General features: G+C 40.0%; 1 protein-coding gene across 1 annotated transcript in view; it reads left to right on the top strand.

Moving 5' to 3' along the window:
• Nucleotides 1-700: 700 nt before the first annotated feature.
• elmo1 (engulfment and cell motility 1 (ced-12 homolog, C. elegans)) overlaps nucleotides 701-18,075 on the top strand; it is a gene marked incomplete in the record, with an annotated part of 60,099 nt that continues 42,724 nt past the window's right edge. The window contains 13 exon segments of the mRNA XM_035681955.1: nucleotides 701-765; nucleotides 949-1,021; nucleotides 1,117-1,167; nucleotides 1,291-1,460; nucleotides 5,225-5,260; nucleotides 6,808-6,907; nucleotides 7,234-7,385; nucleotides 7,538-7,616; nucleotides 9,142-9,192; nucleotides 9,713-9,835; nucleotides 11,182-11,307; nucleotides 14,198-14,302; nucleotides 15,682-15,790. Of these exon segments, the coding sequence (XP_035537848.1) occupies nucleotides 701-765; nucleotides 949-1,021; nucleotides 1,117-1,167; nucleotides 1,291-1,460; nucleotides 5,225-5,260; nucleotides 6,808-6,907; nucleotides 7,234-7,385; nucleotides 7,538-7,616; nucleotides 9,142-9,192; nucleotides 9,713-9,835; nucleotides 11,182-11,307; nucleotides 14,198-14,302; nucleotides 15,682-15,790 (1,240 nt within the window).

Raw genomic sequence — 18,075 nt, 5'->3', positions numbered from 1 at the left:
TGTATCAGATATTTCCTGATCTGAACCAACAAACTTGAGATTATGTGTTATTTACTCAGAGCTTTTCTATTTTTAAGTAAGTCCCAGAGCTCCTGAGCATGAAACAGTGGCGAGCAGGCAGATATTAAGCTAATACTGACTGGCATGGTTTGGCATATTTTATTTAATTGCAAAAACGGGTTGAAACATCATTATATTCCACAAGATAAAGTCTTGTTTGGGTATTGGTACCCAAACTCAACTCATCATATTGAATAATTTAATTGAATATTGTGTGTTTTAATCAATAATCTGTAACATTTATATGTATTTAATATGAAATGTATATGTAACTAGTAACTGCATCCGCCAAATCAATGTAATGGAGTAAAAAGTGTGTAGAAGGGTAAAGTTTAAAAAAAATGGAAACAAAGTACCTCTAACTTAAACAGTAAAACAGTAGTTGAGTAAAGGTAATTTGTTACTTTCCACCACTGTGGAGCAGAATATCACAGTTGCTGACCTGGAAGCAGTCTCATACACAATAATAATGAAGGAAATGCTGTAACAGACATGTTTAGTGATCCTGCATCAGTAGTTGGACAGTTAAATCCAGGCTCCTGAGGAGCCTCTCATTGTGCTAGTCTTGTAATATAAAGTAATTGCAGCTCACTCTGAGTTGACTGTTGTTTTAGGAACTCAAGCTTGGACTGTAGACTAAATGTATTTTTGCCTTTTTCCGCAGAAAAAGCCTCTCTCAGCCATCATTAAAGAAGTGTGCGAGGGGTAAGTCTGCTTTTAATGTGTCTGTGCACAAGTGCATGCCTTTAGATTTGAAAATAATTCTCCTAGGACTAGCCTCTCTCTCTATCTCCACACATATACCCTATTAGCTGTATTTTAAAACGTTCTACACTTTTAATACCAATTATGCAATGTTTTCTTTTCTCTCCTTCCAATGACTTTTAGGTGGTCCTTGGGGAACCATGAAAACTTTGCTCTGCAGATTGCTGACGCAACAAATTTCTACATAACAGAAAAGGTTTAGTTATATGTTTTTTTTAACTCCAGGTGTGAGATAAAAATATGTTTCAAGTGCGCACTAACTTCTGCTTTACTCTTGTTATAACATTACAGAATCGCAATGATATTAAGAACGGCTCAATCCTGCGTTTGACCACCTCCCCTGTAAGTTTTATTTATTAGCAAAATGTCCCACTCTGATAATTGTGGGTGCACAGAGAGAGAACTCATACAATATGTGAGTCTTTTTGCCTTCTGACACCGCTGCATCTTTCTCGTCCACTCTAGTACCAGACTGCAGTACAGCTTCATGAACGGATCCAGTCGTCCAGCATGGATGCCAAGCTGGAGGCTCTGAAAGACCTGGCCAATGCGTCCCGGGACATCACCTTTGCCCAAGAGTTCATCAACCTGGACGGCATCTCCCTGCTCACTCAGATGGTGGAGAGTGGGACTGAGTAAGTCAACTGTCCGTGCATCTTTTAGCTGTTTTGGATTTCCTCCATCGCTGCTGTGTTTTCCTCCCCTGACAATTTGTCATTCTTCTTTGTGTGATGAATTTGGTATGGAAGATAACAGCCATTATGCTGTTTCATTCAAAGTTTTTAATTTGTAGCTAAAGAATTTTTTAATAATAAGTGTTGTATCTACACCCACGTATCTGTCTTACAAGTTTTAATAGTACTGCACCTACGCAGGTCTGAGGTCAGTGAGAATCCGGGGTTTGGTTGCACTGTGCATTCTGATTGCTTAAGTTTACAGCACTTGAGTTACTTGCTCTTAGTTCAAGGCAAGGCAAGTGTATTTGTATAGCACATTTTAACAACAAGGCAATTTAGTTCTTTACATAAAATATAAAAGGCATCAAGTTGCATCAAGCAGCCTAAGGCACAATATAAAAATAAAAATAAGATCAGGAGTAAAACTTACAGGGCCTAATCAAAAGCCTCAAATCTGATTTAATAAAAGGCAGTGGCCTGCAGTTTTCCTGGGAGGGTCATTCTTCCAGATAATGCGGTGCATAAAAACTTAAAGCTACCTCTCCATTTTTAGTTTTGACATCTGGGACAGAAACCAGACCTGTCCCAGAGGACCTGAGAGGTCTGGATGGTTCGTAACATATCAGACCAGACCAGAATGTATTTTGGCTCAGTGCTTTATAAACCAACATCCATCTTTTAAAAGCAGTTCTTTGACAGACAGGACGCTAGTGTAAAGACCTCAGAAATAGTGATGTGATCCACTTTTTTGGTCTTAGTGAGGACAAGCTGCAGCGTTCTGAATCAGCTGCAGCTGTCTGATTGTGTTCAGTAACATTCATGATTGTATTAAGCAGGATTTATGCTTCTGCATTAGGTGTTACGGCTGACCGTCTGTAGATCACTGGATTGTACTGTGAATACTTTGAAAGCACCACTGCAACACTATAGATAGATGTGTCATTATCGGACCGTTTTTCATTATATACATTGTATACATTATATACAGTACCTGTAGTAATCTTGTCTAAAATCTTACATACAGCTTGAGACTTAGAGTGACATGTTTGTCCTGTCCAACTACTGAAAAGAAAACTGCTGCCCTGCAATCATTAAAAAAAGTAATCTGTTCATTTAACTTTCTTTCACTACCTTTGAAGGGTGTGCAGCAGAAAAAAACAATATTTTTTACCGACATTAGAAAGTTGTATGACAAGTAGCCTGACCTGACCAATCACAGGTTTTTCTGTCTCCATGTAATATCTCTGTGGCATTACATTTTTGAGAAGGTCTACGTCGGCTCCAGTTGAGCCTACGGCATAGCTCCAGAGGCTGTCTGCAAAGCATCCACAGCAAGGGCGTAACGCCATAACACATGTTTAAGGTGTCATCCAAGTGCATGACTGCTGAAAAGAGAAGAACTGGCTTGTGAAGAACATGCCCAGTGGCTCCTGTTGGCTTTTGCTGACCATGACAGTGATACTACACACGACTAAGAAGAGAACTCTCCGCTGGTATTTTACTATTTCAGCAGATCCAAAAAGTCACCGTGTGTGTTTTTGTCTGTGTGTGTTGGGGGGCCCTGGAGACCGTCTCAACTGAAGGTTAAAGCGAGGATATTTTTCGCTGAGGTGGAATTTCTCAGCCATGATGCCAGTGGGAGGTGTGTTCGTGTGTGCGTCCCAGTAGCATACTGTGTGAGTGCAAGGCTCCGGTCAGAGTAAAAACCCAGAGGAAAGTTACAGTAAGAGTGCAAATGTGCCCGCACACATGCACGCACGCAGACATACGGTGCAAACTGGCAGGGAGGGCAGCAGCGGCAGCCAGCCATCCAGGACTTTCGTTTTCTGCCTCATGCAACTCTCATTATTCATCCCTTTTACCCAGCAAGAGAAAAGGTAGATTGAAGTATTGTTTGCTTGCATGAGGAGTTGACTCAGACATAGTCATGTCGTAAAAACACAGTCGTTCAAGGTCAAATATGTTCTTACTACGACACAGTGGAAAAAAAATGCTCCTGATTGTTTTGTGTGTACATAAAGGGTCAAATTCCGGTCAGATATTTAATGTCTTCTCCTCAGCAGAAACCACTTAATGGTCTCCTATTTCTGGGTATTAGACAGCAGCACCTCTAGCATTACACTCGCTTTTATTATTTGACAGGACATCGTTGAAGCCTCTTCTCCTTTTTGTATATAATGCTGAAATGAGCAAATATTTGACACTGTTTAATCTTACTGCAAGGAGCAATCACAGCAGCCCTGGTGTTGACTCCACTCTGTTTCTTTCTCTTTCATTAAATATATTTCTCTGTGAATTTCCATCACATCCGTTATTCAGTACTGTGGAGTGGCCTCTGCATGCACGTAAGCAACAGAGAGCGAGTGGTTGCTGCATTTCCATCTCAACAGAAGGAGCTTATAAAACACAGAGAAGCAGATAGATATCAGTGACTGACACAAACACACACATACTCATTAGTGTGCCTGCCAACCAACTTGGTGAACTGTAATTATTCAAGAGGCTCAGTGCTGGAGACTCTTGAGGGCAGAGCGGTGCTGTGATCTAATGCTTCTGCCAGAGATGTTGTACCACATTCATGTGGAAATCAGTTGGCTGCTGCGGCTGCTGCTGCTGCCTCCTACAGGAGCTCCACAAGTCAAAGGCAGATATCGCCCTCTACTGACCAAAATATGGAACAGCTGATTCTTAAAGGTTCTCCTGGACACAGTAGTGTTCAGAATGTACAGTGCAACTTGAAGTTCAACCAGCTTATTAAAAGGTGTTATTACTTACAGAAACACCAGGAAGAGGGATGTTCAGCTGTTGGTTTAAACGTTCAGTTTACACGAATAAAAAAATCACATTTTCTCATTTATCTGTAGTGATATCTAACCATGCAGGCAGTTTCAGTTGTATTTGTCTAGTTTTAGAAATATCTGTCTCTGAGAGTTTTGCTGCCACCGCACTACAATGTAAGTGAATGTCTTTTTGATTAGAAAATTAACTGAAAAGTCCAACTTTAAAGAAAGAAAACATCCCTAATGAAAATAGTCTGTTCTGTGGACTATACAATTTCAGCTAAGCTATTTTTTCCCTTTGCTAATCCAATGGTATGTTTATTTGTACTTTGATTGCTGTAGCATTTAATTTCAAATACAATATGCATGACCATAATGGGATGTGCAGTATGCTGCAGAAATTCAGCACAGGTTACAGCACATGCAAGGAAACAGAGTAGAAGGTTTCGTTCTCCTTTTGGTACACACAGTGAATGTGTCACTCAAAACGTTTGAGGTGTGAAAACCAGATTTTTTTTTTATTGTTTTCTTAAATGAAAGTGTTGTTGATCATTTCTGTGCATTATCATCTCTACCCAAGCTTGCTGTGTGACAGTAAGGTTGACGGCTTACTGCTTTTTCAACTGTTTCTGCTTGGCATGCTTTTAATGTTTAATAAGTAGGCTTACTGGTATGAGAGGTGTGTACTATAAGTTGGTGTATGAAAATGTGTGTTGACATTTAATTTCAGTTCAGCTTATGTTTGAATTCATACAATAAGAAAGCATTTTTTATGATGTGTAACAGACTGGCTTGGAGTCTGGTCTCTTCTTTGTACATGTACGCATTGACTAGTCACCAGATTGGATGCGTGTTATTCGCTGCACTGTGCTGACTAAGTCTAAAAGGATTGGTTGTTTTGTTTCCACCCGTTGACACCAAAGTTTCCCAAATCTTTTGCAGGCGCTATCAGAAACTACAGAAGATAATGAAGCCCTGGTAAGGCCCCCCCCCCCCGGCCGGTTAACGTCATTGGCTCTGTGCTCTTCCTAACCTGCTGGCCAAGTCTGCATGATTAAGACTCTTGCCCCAGTGCCTTATGGGAAATTTTATATATGTATAACACAGCCACTTACAGGCCGCATTTTTTGCATGTGGTTTTGGGCAACAGACTAAAACTTCTTCCTAATTCTTCAACACAGACTTAAAGAAAACCAAGATTTATCTCTAAGAACCTAATGAACCTAAAGAAATCTGTTAAAACCAATGCATTTTTACAATTACATGTTTAGTAAAGCTTACATGTATTATTACTTACTTGTCAGTGCTTACCGGGAAATCTTGGTGTTCTTTACAAAATGGTGCTCAGACTGAGTGGGTTGGCTGTATGCTCGCTGTGAGCCAGCTACTTTTCTTACTTTCTCTTCAACATTATTAGTCAATAGCTTCTATCACCACAGGGGAATCATCCATCCATCAACAGGGTTTCTTTTACTCTGCCTCCATAAATGTATTGTTTAACGTCAGTATTCTACGGTTTCATGTATTGTGTAGCTAACTTCATTATGTCATCTAAATGCCCAGTACCATCTGCAAAAGCCGTTTCGTCCTTCAGCTGTGGGTTACTAATCTTCCATTTGACTGTTCACTAATCACCTACCGTGCAACTAACCTGAAAATTCATTATAAAATATGAAACAGATCATTACTTACTTTTTATAAATAAAAGAGATTTAAAAAAAAATTTGTCTGATTTATAGCACCATAGGTTTGTGTATTTCCATGTCACCTTGATAGAATGCAACTAGACCAGTAATAACATACATGTTACACAAGGATAAACCAGCAAAACTTTCAGTGCAGTGGGGTTCTGCAATGCCAGCCTTAAGCAGTAGAGGTCAGTATTGTAAAATGTATTGGTGAAGCCTTAAAACATCTGAAAGCTGTTTTGTAACACAAAATAGCAGAAATAACTCCAATCTATTCTACTATGAGTTATGTGCAGGTTAAAACTCGTAGATTTTAATGTGATTTCTAAATTTCTCATTAAGTACGTGCAGCAGTAATATGTCTTGGATATAACAGCTGTTTAATGTGTTTCCTGCTTTGGCCTCCTGTGACTCTTGCAGAGTGATTTATTTCTCCAGATATTTGTGTAACTGCATGACTTCACTCTATTATGTAGCTTTCTGGTCCTGATTGAACGCCGCACTGTGCTGCCCGGCTCCCGCTGGCCTTCTGATGGCCCCTGCTGTCTCTTTGAAGGCCAGTCTGTCTGCACTGCATCGCAAACCTCTGTCCCATTTCTTCCTCTCTTTCAGTCTCCGTTTTGTCTTTCTCCAGCAAGCCTGGTTGCAGCATTGAACTTATGTTCTTCTGTCCCCTCTCCGCCACCTTTCTCTCTCTCTCTCTCTCTCTCTCTCTGCTGACCGCTCATTCCTTGTTATGTTCCAAGCCATCTGGGCTTTGCAGCTATTCACTGGTCCAAACCATCTGCTGGAGAGAAGTTTCCTATGGTGTGTGTGTGTGTGTGTGTGTGTCTGTAGTTTTGGTGACCTGCTGTCCTTCACTCTGACGGCCTTCGTAGAGCTGATGGACCATGGCATCGTCTCCTGGGACACTTTCTCTGTGGCCTTCATCAAGAAGGTCAGCCAAGGAAATAGCTCAGGGATTTAGAGAGGACTTTATTTATATTTATAATGCTGCTGTTATTGAATTCAAGTTTGCACCCTAGATTTCAGAGCATGCTGCAAACATTCACCACATTTGTATGACATATTCCTTTTGACACATCATTAGCTGTTACTGTACATAGAAAATGTATGTAAATGAAAATGTCCCCAGGTGTCAAAAGGAAGTTTGTTTTTAGCTGTCCTCCACTATCCTTTTAGTATCTGTAGTCATTACATCTTATAAATTATTCAGTGTTTTCTGTAGATTCCTTTATCTCTCCTGCTCTGTCCCTCCTGCAGATTGCCAGCTATGTGAACAAGTCCGCCATGGACACGGCAGTGCTGCAGCGTTCTCTGGCCATTCTGGAGTCCATGGTGCTCAACAGTCAGGATCTTTATCACAAGGTGGCGCAAGAGATCACCATTGGACAGCTCATTCCACATCTTCAGGGGTAAGTGGATGTAAACTGTAGAGGCTTTAATTATCTTGATTCACTCTATCAGTATATTAGTGGGGAATGCATCTCAAACCACATGGGTGGACGATAATTAACCACTTATTTGTCAAGTTAATTATCTTATTTGTGCTATTTTTCAATTCCAGGACTGATCAAGATATTCAGACCTACACTATTGCTGTCATCAATGCTCTCTTCCTTAAAGCTCCTGAGGAAAAGAGACAGGTGAGAATGCACACACAGTACCTTCACACTGTACTGTCATTCATCATTTTCACAATGCAGTGAGCTTTACATGATGCATTTACATGTTTCCACATCAGCATTGTTGTACTGTAACACTGTGTACTTTCTGTGTATTTTTGTAAGATTTTCGTGTGTGTATACTACGGTACAGTATAGTGTAACAGTAAAATCTCGTAGAACAGAAGTGATTTAAGTGTAAAAGCCCAACAAACCCCATTTTTCCCTACTCATCTGTCTCTTCATTCCCATTCCTCAACCATGCTCTCATTTCTCGACTCATCTCTCTCTCTCTATCTCTCTCTCTCGCTCTCTCACCTACGTCACGCTTTGCCCTGTAGCTAATCACATGATCCCCTGTATCAGCACCATAGGGTCCAGCGATGTGCTGTGACATTAATAATGAATGATGCTAACCCACCGCTTTTCTCCTGTGCAGCACACAAAGTTGAAGGCACGCTTTGCAGAAATAAGCTTCACAGCACCACCACATACAGATTGTAGCACACTCTGGTGTTGCAGTGCTTCTTTTTTTTGCTGAGGCCAAATTTGCACATTTTGGCAATTTGACAAGACTCTGCTCGAATCAGATTCATGTGGTTTGGCTGGTAGCAATTTTAGGCAAATTTATTGGGTTGTTTTAGGTGATAAGTGAACAATGTCTTCCTGTCTCAGGTGCAGGCATTTGTGGTAATATAAGTTTATAGCAGACAGTTTTATTTCTGCAGGGAGCCAGGTTTTATAATGTGATATGAGACAGCACCTGTTCATCATGTCAGGTTCTTTTATACGCAGATTGATCACAGATGACTGTGATGATGAGATTTTAAAACGTGCAAGGGGCTAATGACACCAATTTGGTTCTGAGTTTGTGCCGTGTGTGACTTAAAGGACAGATGAGTGTGTGTGTGTGTGTCTCGACCATCAGTAAAGCTATTATTATGCCCCCCCACCCCACCACCACTCACCATTCTGCTGACACCGTTGCCTCCCCCCTCTCCCTCCAGAAGCTGCACCACTGACAGAAAATTATATATTTTTTTAACCTCCTCTCAGGCTCTCTTTTTTTCTCTACATTCACTCACTCGCCCTTCTCTGTCTCTCTGTCTCTGACTTTGTTTCCTCACTGCACACGATATGGTAGTGTGATGAGCACATTGTGGACATCCTAAATTGTCCCCTGACAGTAAGTGCACCCTTGATTAGCACACTTTGTAGTTTGCACTGTAGAAGACATCAGTTAGTGCATTTAGTATCCCTTCTTAAGATTAAGTTCTTTTTTTTGGGATGGCTTTCTTATTTTTCACGGCCTGTCACTGCTTACTTTGCAGTGTGCCGTGGCAGTTTTTGTTTTTCCCCACATTCATTCCTCATAAAAACATAGAATACCCTATAAAAATGTATTAATTTTGTTGGGATATTGTTGGGTCTCATCTTTCTCTTTCCCTCTCATCTTTCTCTTTCCCTCTCTCTCTCTGCTCTCCTTCTTTTCTTTCTCCCTTTATAGGAGATGGCCCATATTCTTGCTCAGAAACAGCTGCGCTCCATCATTCTCAGCGTAAGTATAACCATGCCTTTCTCCCCCTCACCTCTCCAGTGTATCCCTGTGTCTCTGTGTCTCCTTCTCTTTCTGTCTTTGTCTCTCTTTTATCTCTGTTCAGGTTTATGCCTTTGCACCAGACTGATATCAGAAAGGAAAACGACACCTGCCACTTCTGCCTCTGTCTCACATTGTTGGTTATTATCTACTGTGCTTACTTTCTCACACCTGTTCCCCTTTTTCCTTTCTTTCATCCTCTCCCTCATGTTAAATCTAATTTCGCCCTCTCCTTTTTCCTCATCTGACTTATGCTTTCTAATCCTCGTCATTCACTCCCAAATCCTCTTTTCCTTTGTTATCTCGTACCATCTTCCTCCGAAATCCATGTCTTGTCTATCTGACCCCAAAACCCATGCTCTCTCCTTCACCTTCTCTTTGCACATCTAACACTTCCGCTCCATTCTCTGATCTACTCTCCCCTGCCCCTCTACACCCCCCTCATCCTCTCCCTCCTCTGTTTGTCCTCCACATCGTGTAGAACGTGATCCGAAGCCCCACACCTATCAACGATGAAATGGCCCACCAGCTGTACGTGCTGCAGGTGCTCACCTTCAACCTGCTGGAGGACCGCATGATGACCAAGATGGATCCCCAGGACCAGGTGGGGGACTGTGAATGATGCGGGTGACAAATGGAGGGATGGATGAAGGGTTGAATGCCAAAAAGGGAAATGATCATCATTATCTATAAACTAAACATATGTGATAAAGTCACTAGTGGCAGTAGATTAACTCAGCTTTGTTCGACCTTAGTTAATTAGGTGTAGTTTGAGTTTATATTCCAGTAAATACACAAGCTATTGAAAGAACTAAGAAATCTTAAAATGCATGCAGTAATATGTAGTAAAAGAAGATCAGCCAAATTTTAACTTTTATGACAATAATAATGTTCAGTTCTGATTGACACCATCACAGAGGTATTAACTATATGTTTATTACTTAGGTTTTAGCTTGCAGAGGTGTTGAAATGGACTACAGGATATTGCGTTTTGTCAAGTACAACACCCCACTTACTTCAACCTCAATATTGCATATATAGAAAAAAGAAAAAACTGGCCATTATAAGATTCCTAAAGTCAAATATGTGGCAGAGCTGTTGCACTGTGAGTGTATACAGTTTAATTTCTAGAAAGTAAGCTGAGTAATTTCCCTAAATCAGCTGGGCACTGTAGTTTTTAGCAAATGTCACTCAAACAGGCGGAATTGGTGTATTTGTTGGGGACTATTTTTAGCCGTGGATTGATACACATGTTGTGCTATTGTAACAATTTCTGACAGTAGGGTGGGGGTATGTGGGATTTTGACTCAAAATAAACTACAGTGCCCATAAAAACAACATGTCACATAGTGCGATATTATGGCTTTGGGACAACAATGGAGCTTGATGGCACAGAGGGATAGTAGGATGGATTCATTGTTTGTTTTTGGTCTTTTCATGGGTTTGACAGTAAGAAAAATATAGAACATCACCAGACTTGTCATTTGAAATCAGACATGAGGAAAACAAAATAATAAGTAGTCAGAAAAATCCTGTCTAACTGTAGTCTACATTCAACAAGTAACCTCAAACCATGCAGGTGTGCAAAAAACAATCCCCAAGAAAACCTTTTCAGGAAAAAGAAGAGGTACATCTCAATAGAGTAATCCTCCACCAGGACAGTCGAACATGATACAGCTGCTGGGAGTAAACAATCATTAATCTTTTATTTAGCAGCTTGTGGGCAGTTAAGGCATGATCCGGCCAGGTTTCTAAAAAACTGTTATTTTAGGTTGGCCAAGTAATAAAAACAGTGGAGAGACATGGCTGTTGGCCAGGTTGCCTTGGGCACTGCAAGACCCCAGACAGTGAAGATGAGGCTGAAGCATTCTTAAATTATAAAATGGTGAATGGAAGAAAAGACAGATGGATTCATGAGCAGCACTTTTATATTCTTCTCTGCGTGTGCAGGCTCAGAGGGACATCATCTTTGAGCTGCGGAGAATTGCCTTCGACGTGGAGTGTGAGCCCAACAGTGGCAGCATCGAGAAACGCAAGTCCATGTACACCCGCGACTACAAGAAACTCGGCTTTATTGTAAGTTTGACATGTTTTCTCACAAGGTCTCTCATCTACTACACACACACACACACACACACACAGACACACATACAAACCTGAGTTCAGAAAGGAAAACATGAGCCAGTCTGTCCACACAGGATGGCTGTTAATTGGACATGATTGTCCATCCGCAGATTAAAGCATGTATGATGTATGTATGTATCTGTCTGGGCATGCACAGAGAAATTGGTTTTGAACAGTGGTGGAAGAAGTATTTAGGTCCTTTACATAGTAAGTAAACGTACTTATACAACAACAATTTAAAAATACTCTGCATAAATGTTGTCAGCAGTAAAGTTGTATCATCAAAATATAAACAGAAGTACTTTTTCTGCAGAAAAATGGTCCATGTGGCCGATATATTTAGTAGAATGTTGATACTGATCCATCAATGCGTAAGCAGCACTTTACTGTTGTAGCTGCTCATGGTGGAGCTAGTTTAACTACTAATATACTGTTAAATAAACTAGATCTGTGGTCTGTAACGTGTGGGTCGGGCTCCCATCAAATGGACACATGATAAATCTGATGGGTCATGAGATCATTAATTTAATATAATATATATATATATATAAACCCAAGTCTTAATCAGAAAAGTAAACATAAATGTAGTGGAGTTAAATATTTTCCTCTTAAATGTAGTGTTAAATATAACTTAGAATAAAATGGATATACTCAAGTACAAGTACCTCAAAATGAATTATAGTAAATTTAATTTTGCATTGAAGAGTGCGTTTTTCTGTGTTTATTTATGTTAACCTATGTATGTATTATACTGTATTTCCTCTTGTTTTTCTCTATAAAATGTATTTGTTTACTACTTTTCTCATCCTGTCATCTGCCTACCTTCAGGCATGCATGTTTTTAATGAACTGTATATGTGAGTGTGTGTGTGTGTGTGTGTGTATGTGTGTGTATGTGAGTCTGGTATTGTACGCAGTGGTCTAACTATAGCATAAGAACTTGAACTAAACCCACCGTGGCTCAGTGTAAGCCCAGAGCTGTTTTGGGGCTCTTCCCATCCACACTCCCACTGCAGTGTGCTCAGTAAAGATAAGGACAATTGGACTGCCTTGTCTCCACTAGTGTGGAGAAAACTCACCCTAAAATCCTTAGTCTGCTTTCCATGCTAGACAGCTTTGCAGACACACACACACACAGAGAGACACACAAACATGTACTGTACACACACAAGCCATAATTCTCTAGATAGATCTTATCACTGCTGAGATAATTTGTTTGCTGTCTAATGCCTTCAGGTTCTTTAAGTAGGGATTGTTGCACACGCTGCAATATTTTTTTTAATATATGTCCATATGAGGGTGTTTTTTAAGATATGCATGTGCCTGGGTGTCTGTTTCTGTTTTAAGCCTATAAGTCTGCTTCCTGTCAGGCAGAATTACAAAACTGATGAGCCAGATCTCAATGTCCTCCATTCCTCTTTCATCCGCTGCTTTCCTACCTCCTATTCCTGTCGCTTTCCTTTTGCAACATCCTGTCTCACCTTTTAAACTCAAGGTGAGGCTTAGAGTGATGTGTTTGCACGTGTAGCCATGGATTTAATCATTAGTCGACTGAATTCTTCCGCAATATCTGGGAGGAATTAAGTGTGATAGATTGTGACAGCAGAAGCAGCATCTATCTGCATATCTCATACAATATTTAGATGCTATGGGAGGTGGTGATGTAGAGGCTAAAGAAGCAGGCTTGTTATCACAAAGTTTTTAGTTTGTTTCTTGAAATTTGAGGTATTGTTGCTTTTACACTAGTCCAAGTAAATATTCTGTATACTTGAATTCATTTTTGACAATTTAGCAAAACATAACACTCTTCACTTAAGTTTTACAACCTACTTACATCTGCATTCTTATCATAATAAGTATAACCTAGCCTAATAATAATTCTTTTGTTGGTCTTTTCTGTACACACAACATCTATTGCATGTTTATCTGTCCTGGGAAAGGGATACCTTCTCTGTTGCTCTTTTGGAGGTTTCTTTCCCTCATCCAAATTGAGACTCTTAAGGACAGAGAGTGTTGTATGCTGTACAGATATAAATCCCCTTGAGGCAAATTGTGATTTGTGATATTGGGCTATAATTTGGGCTAATTTGTTGGCATTTTAAAAAGTCAGTTAATTCATCATTAGGTTTGAAACAGGGACTGTTTTAAAAGAAATCTCCATTTAGAGGTGTGTTCAAGGGCATTTTGACATCCAGCGTCAAAAGTATTAAAATTAAAGCCAAAAAAAAAAAAAAAGCATGAAAAGCACGGACACGAAATGAAATTAAGGCTGGTAGTTTGTGGTAGTGTGTTGCCTCAAAATAATAAGTTAGTTAGAACATTTTTGGTAAATTTAACATGAGAATTCTGTATTTCTGTTTTTGTCTTGGCTTCACAGGTTCCAAGTGGGCGGGCATATGTTGGAAAAAGCTGACCTCATGTACTTACGTGCACCAATCAGAATTTAACAATATTTGAATTAATTTATACTTTATTTATGGTGCCAGGCGACTGTCAGTCAATCCTTCTTAATGAAAAATACCTAGGGAGGATTTTTTCTTCTGATCTTTAATTTTGAGCTTATTGTTTTAGTATTTATTGTTATCAAGTTGCCATGCAACATACCCATAACATAACTGAGAATGGAGTGAATCTTACTTCACTATGTACTTCAGTTGTGGTTCTTGAACCCAAACAGCAGGAAACCTGGTGTACTGTGTAACTCCCAGTGTGATTGCCTGTTTCTTTGTGATGAGAAAAAGAGCCCATTCAGTGGATTATACCTAAAAGAATAAAGGTTAAAAAGGGATTGGGTTATGTGTGTTTAAGTCCATGTCTCACCCTCCTTCTCCTCTGTGTCTCAGAACCACGTCAATCCAGCTGTGGATTTCACCCAGATTCCTCCAGGCATGTTGGCTCTGGATAACATGCTGTATTTTGCCAGACACCACCAGGACGCCTACATCAGGGTAAACATGCACATACTCTTTCCTATGCAGTTCTACCCCATGCAGAGACGCTAACACACACACACACACACACTGCTCAGTGAGTTCTATGGTGTTATGTTCCTCCTCGTCACCTCTGTTTCCTACCAAACCTTCCTCCCTCCAGCTCATTCACTTGTTTGTAGTTTCTGGCTCGTTCCCAAATTTTCTTTCAGCTAAAACTGCATTTCATGAAGTTGCTCTGCCCAGACAACAGAAATGATTTAATTCCTTTCAGTGTCAGTCCCTGAGTGGCAGTGTAACAACTTTAAGCATTTTTGTCATTTTCACATGACAGTCAGCATGATTTTACACTCCTGGGTAATAGACTCGTACTATAACGGCAGTGATTGTCTGTAATGGGATGGTATTTACTGGTTTGATGATTAGTGTGCAAGTTTCCACTTTCTCTTTCAAGTTAGTTGGAACCATTTTACAGCAGCTGTCCAGCACTCTAATTGTAATTTAAATTTGTGTCTATTTGTATCAGCTGTGCGCATGCTGCAGTTTAATCGCCACATCTGCAAATATGTGTGTGTGTGTGTGTGTGTGTGTGTGTGTGTATACTGTATCATAATGTTAGTCTGAAAGTGAGAAAAGAGATGTCTTAGTAGTGCCGACTCAGCCTTTATCAGTCGACCAGAGGGAGAAAACAGTCTCCAATTTCCCAAATTAAACTGTCACCAGCTAGAATGATTGGGACCTTGATGGCCTCATTTATGGCGCTCTGCCACCATCCACATAATTAGAGTGAATTTTTTTGCTGTTGAGATTTCATTTATGTTTTTTGGCTCCCAAGCAGATAGTTCAGGCGGTCAGATAAGGTCAAATAATAACTAATACTGTCAACCATTATGGAAATGTTTATGGGAAAATGACCTTCAGTGTGACAAGCCAGCGTGGTATTTTAAATTAATGCAAATATATTTGACATAAACTTAAAACCACAAAGCACCCTCAGAGTGCATACCTCTGCCAAGGCCTCAAAATGCTCTAAATGTGTTATTTTAAAATCAAATGAACGTCTTTAATGCCCCTACTTGTGGGATTTGAACATTTCTGTAACAACTCGTAGTCCTTGTGTCAAAAAGAAACTGTGGCAGACAGCAATGCACCACCCGGTCACATTAAAAATGAATGGAATAAAAAATATATATATCGCATAATGATTCTTCACATGGAGGTTTTAATCTGGATCTGGATCCAGATCTACATTGTTATTTTTAGTCTTAACTAAATTCCAGGTATATTAGGGCTTTATACAAGAATTAGCTGGCCCTTAATATCACACGGAAAACCACTGAAGAGATATGCTCCTGATGTTACTTGTCTGGCTTATCTGATCTTATCTACGTTTCTAGATCGTCCTGGAGAACAGCAGTCGAGAAGACAAGCATGAGTGTCCGTTTGGGCGCAGCAGCATCGAGCTGACCAAGATGCTCTGTGAAATTCTGAAAGTGGGCGAACTTCGTAAGTCTAAATCAGTGCGCACACACCTTTCACACTCGGTGTAGGGTTGCTGGTAGTTCTTCTTCATCTCACTTCACTTTGCTCACCATATCTTTTTAGAATAAGCATATACTGTAGACAGTAGCAAGAATAGCTCATGGACTTCTTTATCCACAAAGATGCATATACTTATATATCCACAAAAATACAAACATCCACACACACACACACACACACACACACACACACACACACAACTAAACACAGTCTCTCCCTGTTAAGATGAAAGCAGCCATTATGCTCAGTAATTGTGCTGCTGGGAGTTCATTATTTAGTGATGCACCTCGCCCCCATTGAGCCCCTTTCAGCCTAATATACCGCCTCTGGGAGGTACACTGTGCAGAGAAAGAGATGCTGTGCCCACGTCCACTCCAAATTGATGTGCCCTTTTCATTTGTCTTTACTTGTTTAAATGGGCGAGTTGGTCTCAGTTCCACTCCAGACTGACCCCTGCTGCTCCCTGTAGGGAGGGAGACGGCATTCTTAGCTCAGTTTTAAACTGATGTGCCCTTTTCATCTGTCTTTTTTTTCATGGAGGATTTAAACTAGGCTGCATTGCAGGGTTCTTCACTGTCTGCAAATTGCAGCGAGGACATTAGACTTAAGTCCATGAAAGAATGGTGTCCACTTATGTATCTCTGAGATTTCATCCAAATTCTCTCATTTGTCCTTAACACTGCTGATAAAAGTGCTAGGCTTGGTTTCAATACAAGATAAGAAGGTGTAGAAATACTTTTTTGTCTTTATTATTCTCTTATCTCTGCCAGACTCTCTCTAATGCAAAATGTCTAAGGCAAATGGATTTATATATTTTACGATGTCTAAGATACTTTATTACACAAATGTAGTTACACAGTCATGCCTTGACCAGGAGATGAGTCTTGTGTTTTAGTCCGGCTGAGTTGGCAGGTTAACACAGATGCTGTGCTTTTAGGTTTTTACTTATTTCAGTGATATGGTGGTTCTTTCTTCCTAATTCTGTTTGTGTGCATCTACCTGTGCCTGTGATGGTTTTTTTTCCTTTGCAGTCTCAGGGCTTTATTTTTAGTGTCTCATTAGTCTTTATCCAAATGTGCACCACTGCACTTGTCCTTTTGATCTTCTCTCTTGGCGGGTTGAAATAGTTTCCCTTTAGCCTCTCTTAGAAATATCTCTTTGACCTCATTCATATCAAAATGCAGATTAAGCATCCCAAATAGGGACACATAGGGAAACATCTTTATCTCTAAGGCTTTTCTAAGCATGTAGTTGAAGGCTTATGCAATAGATCTAAATCCCTAGGATGAATGCCAGGCCATCATTATGAATAAGACTTTGTTTTTGAGAGACTTTCTTGTTCAAATAAACAGAACTAGGGCGAGTGCAGGATTTCACATAACTTACTCAAAAGATATGAACAGAATATGCAACCAGACCTGCAATTTCTGCCCAAACATATGTGATCCTCCTGGTTTCCAAGATAAACATTTTAAAACCTTCTCTTCTCTTTATTTAATATTAAGATGAAGATTGTGTTATTTTATGACACTGAAATTTCCCTACAATGACTGAATACTGCAGTAGAATCCTAGCAGTGACCTTGACTCATAGTTCTTGGCCTTTTTATTCCCATTGGCATTATATTGTCCCCTTTTACTGAGGCTGTTAGTCCAGTCCACTGAACTTTCTATTAATATTTATGATGTGGTGTAGTGTGTTTATGTGTGTGTGTAAAATGGGGGACAGATAAGAATTGGTAAGGTGAATCTATAAGCTGTCTGTATGAGATACTGTCTGCTTCCATGAAACTACACATACACCTACATGACAGGATTCCTTATACACAAGTAGGTCATCTATGGGCACAGAGTTAAAAATGATATGCAGGGAATCAAATTAAACAAATCCATTGCAAGAAATCACTTGGGATAGGAGAGCATAGACAACATTTTGATACATTTATATTTACTGCGTCCCAAATCCTAATGTTCCCATCCATCTTTGTCACAACTCCAGTAAATATTTACACAGACTCGCACCCACAGAGCATTATATGTGTCTTATCCTTATGCGAGGAAGCCAACATGTCCCAGAGTAGTTACTCTTGTAGAGAGCTAAGTGCATTTTCATACACACCCCATTAGCCTTTCGTATATTAACATGCACTAATGAATGTATGAGTAGGATGAATGTAACATGGGCCATGCAGGTGTTGTAAATGCTTAGTGAGTAACGGCTGGTCATTAGAAATTGTGTGTGTGTGTGTG

The sequence above is a fragment of the Morone saxatilis genome, unplaced genomic scaffold, assembly GCF_004916995.1.
Source record: "Morone saxatilis isolate NCDOM2014 unplaced genomic scaffold, NCSU_SB_2.0 Contig9, whole genome shotgun sequence".
In the NCBI taxonomy this organism is placed as follows: domain Eukaryota; kingdom Metazoa; phylum Chordata; class Actinopteri; family Moronidae; genus Morone; species Morone saxatilis.
The sequence above is the reverse complement of the archived record's forward strand: the minus strand, read 5'-3'. Positions and strand labels throughout refer to the sequence as shown.